General features: G+C 47.1%; 1 protein-coding gene across 1 annotated transcript; it reads left to right on the plus strand.

Annotated features, from left to right (window-relative positions):
• Positions 1-3150: 3150 nt before the first annotated feature.
• Positions 3151-10754, plus strand: RTBDN (retbindin). Its single transcript, XM_069977094.1, has 6 exons — positions 3151-3228; positions 4791-4944; positions 7040-7121; positions 7200-7328; positions 9303-9390; positions 10386-10754. The coding sequence occupies exons 2-6, from the start codon at positions 4797-4799 to the stop codon at positions 10665-10667; spliced, it is 729 nt and encodes a 242-aa protein (XP_069833195.1). The 5' UTR covers positions 3151-3228; positions 4791-4796; the 3' UTR covers positions 10668-10754.
• The last annotated feature ends 1566 nt before the right edge of the window (positions 10755-12320 follow it).

Below are 12320 nucleotides of genomic sequence, written 5' to 3' on the forward strand. Positions count from 1 at the left end.
CTGACCCAATACAGACCTCAGACCTGACATCCTGACCCAATACAGACCCCAGACCAGACCTCCTGACCCAATACAGACCCCAGACCAGACCTCCTGACCCAATACAGACCTCAGACCTGACCTCCTGACCCAATACAGACCCCAGACCAGACCTCCTGACCCAATACAGACCTCAGACCTGACCCCCTGACCTAATACAGACCCCAGACCAGACCTCCTAACCCAATACAGACCTCAGACCAGACCTCCTGGACTAATACAGGCCTCAGACCAGACTTCCTAACCCAATACAGACCTCAGACCAGACCTCCTGGACTAATACAGACCCCAGACCAGACCTCCTGACCTAATACAGACCCCAGACCAGACCTCCTAACCCAATACAGACCTCAGACCAGACCTCCTAGACTAATACAGACCTCAGACCAGACCTCCTAACCCAATACAGACCTCAGACCAGACCTCCTGACCCAATACAGACCTCAGACCAGACCTCCTGACCCAATACAGACCCCAGACCTACTGACCCAATACAGACCTCAGACCTGACCTCCTGACCTAATACAGACCTCAGACCAGACCTCCTGACCCAATACAGACCCCAGACCAGACCTCCTGACCCAATACAGACCTCAGACCTGACCTCCTGACCCAATACAGACCCCAGACCAGACCTCCTGACCCAATACAGACCCCAGACCAGACCTCCTGGACTAATACAGGCCTCAGACCAGACTTCCTAACCCAATACAGACCTCAGACCAGACCTCCTGGACTAATACAGACCCCAGACCAGACCTCCTGACCTAATACAGACCCCAGACCAGACCTCCTAACCCAATACAGACCTCAGACCAGACCTCCTGGACTAATACAGACCTCAGACCAGACCTCCTAACCCAATACAGACCTCAGACCAGACCTCCTGGACTAATACAGACCTCAGACCAGACCTCCTAACCCAAAACAGACCTCAGACCTGACCTCCTGACCTAATACAGACCCCAGACCAGACCTCCTAACCCAATACAGACCTCAGACCAGACCTCCTGGACTAATACAGACCTCAGACCAGACCCCCTAACCCAATACAGACCTCAGACCAGACCTCCTGGACTAATACAGACCTCAGACCAGACCCCCTAACCCAATACAGACCTCACACCAGACCTCCTGGACTAATACAGACCTCAGACCAGACCTCATGGACTAATACAGACCTCAGACCAGACCTCCTAACCCAATACAGACCTCAGACCTGACCTCCTGACCTAATACAGACCCCAGACCAGACCTCCTAGCCCAATACAGACCTCAGACCAGACCTCCTGGACTAATACAGACCTCAGACCAGACCTCCTAACCCAATACAGACCTCAGACCTGACCTCCTGACCTAATACAGACCCCAGACCAGACCTCCTAATCCAATACAGACCTCAGACCAGAGCTACTAACCTAATACAGACCTCAGACCAGACCTCCTGACCCAAAACAGACCTCAGACCTGACCTCCTGACCCAATACAGACCTCAGACCTGACCTCCTGACCCAATACAGACCTCAGACCTGACCTCCTGACCCAATACAGACCTCACACCTGACCTCCTGGACTAATACAGACCTCAGACCTGACCTCCTGGACTAATACAGACCTCAGACCTGACCTCCTGACCCAATGCAGACCTCAGACCAGACCTCCTGACCTAATACAGACCCCAGACCAGACCTCCTAATCCAATACAGACCTCAGACCAGAGCTACTAACCTAATACAGACCTCAGACCAGACCTCCTGACCCAAAACAGACCTCAGACCTGACCTCCTGACCCAATACAGACCTCAGACCTGACCTCCTGACCCAATACAGACCTCAGACCTGACCTCCTGGACTAATACAGACCTCAGACCTGACCTCCTGGACTAATACAGACCTCAGACCTGACCTCCTGACCCAATGCAGACCTCAGACCAGACCTCCTGACCTAATACAGACCCCAGACCAGACGTCCTGGACTAATACAGACCTCAGACCAGACCTCCTGACCTAATACAGACCCCAGACCAGACGTCCTGGACTAATACAGACCTCAGACCAGACCTCCTGACCCAATACAGACCTCAGACCAGACCTCCTAACCCAATACAGACCTCAGACCAGACCTCAGACCTGACCTCCTGACCTAATACAGACCCCAGGCCAGACCTCCTAACCCAATACAGACCTCAAACCAGACCTCCTGACCTAATACAGACCTCAGACCAGACGTCCTGGACTAATACAGACCCCAGACCAGACGTCCTGGACTAATACAGACATCACTAACACAGTCCTCATACTTGACCGCTAAACTACTTCAGTCCTGAGACTAGACATTGCTGATACTGCTCCTCATCTCAGCGGCAATTCCCCTTACCATTCTACCCCAAAACCGCTTCTCCAAGTGGTCTCTTTCAGTACAAATTTGCATAAACTCCACATCTTACGTGGTCCAAACAAAGGACTGGACTCTCGGCATTGTATGACAGGACTGGAAGGTGCTATGTAGCTTTTATTCTGACACCAGTTACTGTATACAGGGTATGGTAGTAAAAATCCATTGTTATTTCCTTCTTCATACAAAGACTGTACCTAGTATTGCAGATCCTGGAGATGCAATACCAGGCATTACATAGAGACAGAGGTGGCGCTGTTTGAAATGGAAGCAGCCAGCTCTTTCTTGTCTCATATATAATACATTAGCTTCCCTATGCAGATGCCTTCCCCTTGGGGCTCGGTCCACATGACAGGCACATGGTGGGCACCAGCTGGGCACCACCGCCCTAATGTCTAGAAATAAGATGGCAAATGACAATGATGAGAAGCAGAAATGACTGGAGAAGAAGGGCGCTGCATAGGGATATGTCACAGCAGCACACATCTATCTCCAGCCCTGGGATACAGACTAATAGACTGGAGCCCTGAAGACCATGCTGCTGCTGCATCCCTGGTCAATGCACAGACATAGGGCGATGATAGATGAGTCTCTGTGGAGCAGGTGACACCAAGTGGCCGATCCAGCAGGGGAGGAGGAGGAGGAGGAAGGAGGAGATAAGGGGATATGATGTAGGGAGAGGGGGGGGGTTGCAGGAAATCTTTAGATACAGGAGGCAGAATCACTGCATAGGGAAGACACACGACAGCAACTGCGCCAGGTGCCAGCCTGCAGAACCGCAACACAGCATCAAGGTGAGAGCTGCATCACAAGGGGTGATGGGGAGATGGGCGAGGAGGCACAACAGGGACGCTACAAAGTGGTCAGCGGGCGGCAGCTGGAGATTATAGGACTCCGGTGTGAATATGCAGTAAGGTCTGCGGCTGCAGATGGGGGATCAGAGCAACAGGTGACAGTCTGGGATACTGCTATACAGAGATACAGCCATTCACTATATAAGAGGGGGCAGCCGAGCGGCAGGTACTGTACAGTGTGATGAGGGCAGGAAGGTGGTATATAAATAAATCCCAGGGCTAATCTGTAGGATAAAGTGCAGGCTGCCAGGAGGATGGAGACAGAAAGTGACATCAGAGTCATGGGTGATTCACCGACACATTATGAATGATGCTCTGGAGCTGGGTCACTGTTATAAATGGATACAGGGCAATAACAGGCTCAGGAGCCGGGTTACTGTAATAAGATGTTACAGGGGTAATAAGAGGATCAGGAGCCGGGTTACTGTAATAAGATGTTACAGGGGTAATAGGAGGATCAGGAGCCGGGTTACTGTAATAAGATGTTACAGGGTAATAGGAGGATCAGGAGCCGGGTTACTATAATAAGATGTTACAGGGGTAATAAGAGGATCAGGAGCCGGGTTACTGTAATAAGATGTTACTGGGTAATAGGAGGATCAGGAGCCGGGTTACTGTAATAAGATGTTACAGGGTAATAAGAGGATCAGGAGCCGGGTTACTGTAATAAGATGTTACAGGGGTAATAAGAGGATCAGGAGCCGGGTTACTGTAATAAGATGTTACAGGGGTAATAAGAGGATCAGGAGCCGGGTTACTGTAATAAAATGTTACAGGGGTAATAAGAGGATCAGGAGCCGGGTTACTGTAATAAGATGTTACAGGGTAATAGGAGGATCAGGAGCCGGGTTACTGTAATAAGATGTTACAGGGGTAATAAGAGGATCAGGAGCCGGGTTACTGTAATAGGATGTTACAGGGGTAATAAGAGGATCAGGAGCCGGGTTACTGTAATAAGATGTTACAGGGGTAATAAGAGGATCAGGAGCCGGGTTACTGTAATAAGATGTTACAGGGGTAAAAAGAGGATCAGGAGACGGGTTACTGTAATAAGATGTTACAGGGTAATAAGAGGATCAGGAGCCGGGTTACTGTAATAAGATGTTACAGGGGTAATAAGAGGATCAGGAGCCGGGTTACTGTAATAAGATGTTACAGGGTAATAAGAGGATCAGGAGCCGGGTTACTGTAATAAGATGTTACAGGGGTAATAAGAGGATCAGGAGCCGGGTTACTGTAATAAGATGTTACAGGGGTAATAGGAGGATCAGGAGCCGGGTTACTGTAATAAGATGTTACAGGGTAATAAGAGGATCAGGAGCCGGGTTACTGTAATAAGATGTTACAGGGTAATAAGAGGATCAGGAGCCGGGTTACTGTAATAAGATGTTACTGGGGTAATAAGAGGATCAGGAGACAGGTTACTGTAATAAGATGTTACTGGGGTAATAATTATTTTGTATTTAGTATGAATTCATATAATTTCTTTATCTTCCCCCTAGGAAAGAATGTCTCCATTGTTCCTCTGTCTCCTCTCTTCGTTCCTTATATTCTCCCAGTCTACTGGGTCTCCAGACACTTGTGCAGTAAAGAAGAGGCAGAAGCTGACAGCAGGTCCTGAGCCCGGGCTGACCAGGTGTCAGCAGTATTCAAGCCGTGAGTATAATAATATGGATCCCAGAGACTTGTGGGTTGGAGTTCGAAAGGTTTCCAGAACAAACTCTTTACCATTTGGTCTGTCTGGACTGGACAAGCTGCCTCCATAATGCCCAGATCAGTCATAGCACACCTATGTAGAATAGACTGAACCCTATACGGCTATACAGAAACGGCCAACATATGCCGCCCCACCAATGGTCATTGATCCCGGTTCTTCCGCCCATTACATTAATAGACTTTTTATCGGACTTCATCCTCCCAATTCACTTGTGTGAGGACTGAGACGCTCTGACGTATCGACATGTTGCCTGTCTGTAAGTGATGCATTGGGTTCTGTCACATGGCGCACAGTATAATGGAGCCTCCAGACCTAATAATAACGTAGTTTAATGACAGAACAATCCAGAAGCTCAGGCCTCGAAGGTAACCACCATCCTAAAAAGATGGGGCAATATGTACTCAAGCATGAGCGCATCCTGACCAAAATCAATGGCACCTGAATGACCCTTGTGTAAGGCTAAAAAGTGAGGATCGAGGATCTGAAAGGTGGAGGGCGAGGACGGAGCGGCTGAAAGGTGTGAGAGCGAGGACCGAGAGGCTGAAAGGTGTGAGAGCGAGGACCGAGAGGCTGAAAGGTGTGAGAGCGAGGATGGAGCGGCTGAAAGGTGTGAGAGCGAGGACGGAGCGCCTGAAAGGTGTGAGAGCGAGGACCGAGCGGCTGAAAGGTGTGAGAGCGAGGACCGAGAGGCTGAAAGGTGTGAGAGCGAGGACCGAGAGGCTGAAAGGTGTGAGAGCGAGGACCGAGAGGCTGAAAGGTGTGAGAGCGAGGACCGAGAGGCTGAAAGGTGTGAGAGCGAGGACCGAGAGGCTGAAAGGTGGAGGGCGAGGATGGAGCGGCTGAAAGGTGTGAGAGCGAGGACCGAGAGGCTGAAAGGTGTGAGAGCGAGGACCGAGAGGCTGAAAGGTGTGAGAGCGAGGACCGAGGAAAGGCTAAAAGGACGAGGACCGAGAGGCTGAAAGGTGGAGGGCAAGGACAGAGAGGCTGAAAGGACGAGGACTGAGCGGCTGAAAGGTGGATAGTGAGAAAGGAGGCTCCAAAAGGATGGAGGAACTGAAAGTTGGAAAGGCCAAATGGTGGAGGGCAAGGATGGAGAGGCCGAAAGGTGGAGGGCGAGGATGGAGAGGCTGAAAGGTGGAGAGTGAGAAAGGAGGAGCCTAAATGTGGAGGGCGAGGATGGAGGGGGTAAAAGGTGGAGGGCAATGACAGATGCCAAAGGGTGGAGGGTGAGGATGGACGGGGTGAAAGGATGAGGATATGGGCCCTATTACACCAAACAACTATGTGCCATACTTGGCTGATAATCTTTTGGTGTAATAGGTCATAATAAAAAGCAAAGATCAGCCGGCATGCCCGATGTCAGCTGATCGTTGTCTTAAAACATGACCTATCAAAACGACAGATAGGCTAGCAGATGTGTAATAGGAGCGGTAGCAGCAGACCGTCGCTATCATCTATGGGCCACTGGGACGATCCCGCAGCTCCCCATGCTGCCCTCCCCCCGACATACGAGTGCTGACCTGGCAGGGACATGGAATAGGGCCCTAAGGATGAAGGGGCTAAAGGTGGAGGGCAAAGACAGAGGGACAGAAAGGGCGAGCGTGAGGATGGAAGCGCAGAGGCTCCAGCTGTTTAGTGTAAGGAGGTACCAGACCTGAATGGTTCTGGATGTAGAACAAGCAGCACAATAACCTAACCAATAACATTTCACCTCTGGGGGTTGAGGGAGTTTAGTGCAAGAGATAGATTTATTTATATAATTCAAAAAAACATTGATGGCCACACTCCATATTTTCTAAAACATTTCCAAAGATAGGGATGAGCGGATTTACAGTAAAAACGAAGCGAGGCCGCTCTTTGGATCAGCCGGCAGCTTGTCAGGTCCATGCTGCTTCGGGTGCTGGAAAAATCTGTATCCAGTCCTAGGAAACGGAGAGAAGTTTTCCCTGAGTCAGTGCCCCATCCACAGACCCCAGGACCCTGACATCTCTATATATTACTCCAGTGACATTAACCCATTCTTCTTCCTCCTAGATTCATGCTGTGCCCAGGAACACCTAGACGCTGCTTCCTCCATCCCCTTCCCCTGGACAGGCTGCAGATCCCTCAGTCCTAGGTAACTATATGTCCATGTTCTTTCTGTTAGTGGTTGGTGTAACTTTCTATAAATGACCTTAATGCTTATGTTCTGTAGGTGTGAGGAATATGTCAGCCGAGTGCAATGTATGTATCTCTGCTCCCCACACATCTCCAAGTGGGGTCTCCCTGGATCTGTAGCTGGAATCCATGAGCTGCCCCTCTGTGATACATTCTGTGGTGAATGGTAAGAGAACATGATATACTGTATATGATAAAAATCTCCTCCCATCCACGCCTTCTACCCCCATAAAAGAGCAGTATCATAGTAGTTATAATAGCAATGGTAGAGTGTAATGGGCAGCACCACTAGACCAGAGTGCCAAAGATGAGAGGATCTGGCAGCAAGCAGTGAAACCAGGCTTTGAAGTTTCGGACTGAATAGCTTAAGGGAAGATACGGCTGAAGACTGATAGAATGTGCAATATGAGGAATAAAGCTCTGAGCACTCACCCGAATCTGCTGTATAACCCTTCTTCCAATTGTCCACTGACCAGAAGAAGGCCATAGACCCTAAACAGTCAGTGGGTACACACCTGCTATAGACTCCCTATTTTCCTGCACCTATGAAATATTGAATTAAAGGATTCTATATACAGCAGATTCAGGTGAGTGCCCTTCAGCCCTTTATTCTTCGTATTGCACATTATGTTAATAGTGCTAGAGTAGTTATGTGTGACCATCTGCTTCTCAGCACTATATACTGTTCTGTGTTTATTGGTCTCCGTTGAAGTTTTTATCTTTATGTAAGCTGAGACTCGTGCTGTATACAAGAATATAACTACTATAATACGGTCCAGGAGAGAAAAGAGCACTGCACCTCACACCTATGGCTGACACTAGTGCCTCTCGGCTGCATAAAAAAACATCAGAAGTCTGTATGTGAATTGGCCAAGCCACACTGCCCCATGTACCAACGTGCAGGTCTCTGATACACATGGGTCCTTACACTAAGTCCACACTGTGCCGGTCAGAGACCGCCACGCCCGCCGGGCCTGCACAGGCCGGGAGGGGAGACTATGGAACAGCCCTGCAATTCCCATGTCACACCTGAGTGCATGTGCTTTTATCCCTCCTGTTTGTCCCATTCTATCTGTAGTAGCAATGGTAAGCGTAATACCTTATCCAGACTTGTGCTGTTTGGGGGCAGCTTCCTCCGCCGGCGGTGCTGGCTGGGAGTTTTTTTTTTTTTGGGGGGGGGGGGGGGGGGGGGGGGGCATTTTGGGTCTGGTCCTGTGGCATGGGGGTTGCCCTGACTGTGCACACCTGGCGGGGGTGGTGGTCACTAACCGACACAGTGTGGACTTAGTGTAGGGACCCATGTGTATCAGATACCTGCATGCAGTGTGGCTTGATCAATTCATACACAAGATTCTGATGTTTTTTATGCAGCCGAGAGGCACTAGTGTCAGCCATAGGTGTGAGGTGCAGCGCTCTTTTTCTTCCCTGAACCATAACTACTATAATACTGCTCCTATATACAGGAGTATAGTTATATTCTTGTATATAGGAGCAGTATTATAGTAGTTTTATTCTTGTATATAGAGAGCAGTATTATAGTAGTTTTATTCTTGTATATAGGAGCAGTATTATAGTAGTTATATTCTTGTATATAGAGAGCAGTATTATAGTAGTTATATTCTTGTATATAGAGAGCAGTATTATAGTAGTTATATTCTTGTATATAGGAGCAGTATTATAGTAGTTATATTCTTGTATATAGGGAGCAGTATTATAGTAGTTATATTCTTGTATATAGAAGCAGTATTATAGTAGTTATATTCTTGTATATAGAGAGCAGTATTATAGTAGTTATATTCTTGTATATAGAGAGCAGTATTAAAGGGAAACTAAGAGCAGGTTAGTTTCTGTTGCTGTTATGAGCCTATAGCGCACGGGGGAATGAGGATGAACATTATTTTCTTTCCTTGATCCTTAGCGCAATTTTTAGGAAATTGTAGATGTAAATGAGGCACTTTGGCACACTGGGGGCAGGACTACCACCCTCAGCGCACCAAAACACCCGGAACGGCTCACCCTGCTAATGAATATTCATCCGGCACTGTACAGGGATGAGCGCCGGAGTAACATCACGGCAGAGGTGAGCCTCTAAGAGTAAAGCTACACCTCTATAATCTCTTATACAGGTCTCTTATTACAGGTTTGACGCATGTAAACAAGACTTAATATGCTCAGAAACTACAGACCTCAAAACAAACTGCAGTAAAGGCTGCATCACATACAAACAGGTGAGTATATAACCCAGTATACAGATACATCCCCATCACACTCAGAGCTGCTACAAACCATTGTGAGTGGTGACACATTCATCCATAGGAATGCTTACAATAATCCGGACCATACTGCATGGCGTCATCCTAAAACAATCCCCTGTGTGAGTGGCACTTATCCCAATGTGAGGGGGTGGAGATCCTCTTACCATAGAAAAGCCCTTTCTATCCCATCAATGTGAAAGGTCACTGCCCACCTCTCCTTCTGGTCAGTCTGGATCTGGGTATTGATCATGAACCCCTTTATAAAAGGAAAACTCCAGGTAAAACTGACACACTGTCCCATACATAGTGAATAGAGCGGTGGTCACACAGATATCTGGCCACCATACATTTGGTTGGTTTAAAAGGGATACTCCAGCGAAAGAAAATTCTTTCAAATCAACTGGTGTCAGAAAGTTATATAGATTTGTAATTTACTTCTGTTAAAAAACTCCAGTTTTTCAGTACTTATCAGCTGCTGTATGTCCTGCAGGAAGTGTTGTATTCAATCCAGTCTGACACAGTGCTCTCTGCTGCCACCTCTGTCCATGTCAGGAACTGTCCAGAGCATTAGCAAATCCCCATAGAAAACCTCTCCGGCTCTCCAGACTGAAAGGAATACACCACTTCATGCAGGACATACAGCAGCTGCTAAGTACTAAAAACCTTAAGATTTTTTTAATAGAAGTAAATGACAAATCTCTGGCACCAGTTGATTTGAAAGAAATGTTTTTTTGCTGAAGTTCCTCTTTAAGGCAGGGTTAGGAACCTTGGCTCTTCAGCTGTTGCAAAACTACTGCTCCCATCATGCCTGGACAGCCAAAGCTAAGGCTTTGGCTGTCCAGGCATGATGGGAGTTGCAGTTTTGCAACAATTGGAGAGCCAAGGTTCCTAACCCTGGTTTAAGGAATAGTAATAAATAACTAATTGCTTGTTCTTCATTTAACAAACTAAACGCCATTTCCTTACAGAAATTTGGTTCAGGAGAAAACATGTGTGACACCATCTGGAAACATTCATTCGTAGCCATGACCGAGCAGTGCTTCTGTATCACTCCACCACAAGAGGGAGCCGATGCTACACAGCTAGACTCCGCCCATGCAGAGCTAGACCGCACCCAGGAGGGCTCATCGGGATATTCAGAGATTTGCTTCCAGGACCCTCACAGTATTCCAAAACGGGTGAGGAGAGCATTGCGCAAGAGAAGTATCCAACTAGACGTGGATGGTAGCGGCAGCGGTAATGGCGTCTAAAAGAAACCAAGTCTTTTGTTACCTCTCACTCCCTCCCCTCCATTTCCAGCTCCTTAAAACTGCTTTCTGTTACTTAAAGTGTTACCAAAGTTCAAGACGGGTCAGACTTGACCAGACTCCAGCATACATCTCTGCAAGCACAATCTAAGCCAAAGAGCTTCACCCATACATGTCTCTGTGTGCCCCTCCTCTCCACATTCAGACACCCCACCCCCTCCCTAACAAAAAATAAAATCAAATAAAAAAAAAAAAAAAGCAAGGGTGGCCTAAAAAAATGTGTTTGGTTGGAAGAACATACTTTTAAAGCAGAAAATATTAATAAAGTATATAAGGAATTATCTCTCCGGATTTTTTGTAGAAACTAGTAACAATGGTAGAAGATTTAGCACATAATAAAGAATGTTATTGAGCGTTCCATTATGAATGAATGGCCGTGCTCTCTACTGCCACCTCTGTCCAGAGCAGGAGAAGTTTTCTATGGGTATTTGCTGCTGCTCTGGACAGTTTCTGACATGGACAGAGGTGGCGGCAGAGAGCACTGTGTCAAACGGAAAAGAATACACCACTTCCTACAGGACATACAGCAGCTGATAAGTACTGGAAGACTGGTGATTTTTAAATAGAAGTAAAGTAAAAAGCTATATAACTTTCTGACACCAGCTGACTTGAAAGAAAAAAAAAGCCACCAGTCTAAAAAAACAAAACATTTTTACCCATTTTGGTAAATCCCATTAACCTTGTCTTACCTGTAAATTAATCAGTCCAGAAATTGAGGGATAAAAGGATTTAACGCATAGATTATACAGACATACAGGAAAGTATCCAAAAAGTACAAACAATACTGTTTATTTAGTTATATTATTGACTGCAATGAGCGAGTATACAGATACATGAAAGGTATCACAGACACGTCGTATACTGCGGCTGTATCCACCAGGGAGCCTATAGAAGATGGCATCACATGCTCTATCACACATACTAAATATCACTTCATCAAACATCCCCACCTTCATCTTCTCTTACTGAACATTAATAACTTTAAAGGGGTTATACAGGAATAGAATACACATGGCTGCTTCACCCCTGACCTCAAGTAATATGTGGTATAACAACTCAATCCATGTCAATGGAACTGAGCGGCAATACCACACACCACCTGAGGACAAGAGTGGCGCTGTTTCTTCTAACGCTAGATAACCTCTTTAATGGAGCTGAGCAGAATTAACAGAGGCAACCTGCAGACAGGCATAGCTCTGCTTCAGGAAGAAAGCAGCCATGTCTGTGCAATCCGAGAGAGGACGTTATAAAATACAGAAAACATCAGAAGACAGTCTGAACAGCAACAGCAAAGGGGTCAAACTTAGACCACTACAGCAGATGCAAAAATACAATTCCCCATCATCCCTGGACAACCAAAGATTTGGCTGTTCAGGGATGATGGGAATTTTATTTTTGCCTCTGCCTTTGCCTTAAGTGAAGGCATTTATAATAAAAGCTTATGTCTCAGGTGCTTCTATAGAAGTGCCCAGAAGGTGGAGCCTATGTTTTATACTGACTATAGACGTGCCCAGGAGGAGGAGCCTTCATTTTATTTTGACTATAGAAGTGCCCAGGAGGTGGAGCCTTTGTTTTTAGGGCTATGTGCTGAAACGC

This window comes from Dendropsophus ebraccatus, chromosome 1 (genome assembly GCF_027789765.1).
Source record: "Dendropsophus ebraccatus isolate aDenEbr1 chromosome 1, aDenEbr1.pat, whole genome shotgun sequence".
Taxonomy (NCBI): Eukaryota; Metazoa; Chordata; class Amphibia; order Anura; family Hylidae; genus Dendropsophus; species Dendropsophus ebraccatus.

Coding starts and splice junctions, on each gene's coding strand:
- RTBDN (XM_069977094.1), top strand. CDS start 4,797: ATGTCTCCATTGTTCCTCTGTCTCCTCTCTTCGTTCCTTATATTCTCC. Junction 7,329..9,302: donor GATACATTCTGTGGTGAATG/GTAAGAGAACAT, acceptor CTCTTATTACAG/GTTTGACGCATGTAAACAAG. Junction 9,391..10,385: donor GCTGCATCACATACAAACAG/GTGAGTATATAA, acceptor ATTTCCTTACAG/AAATTTGGTTCAGGAGAAAA.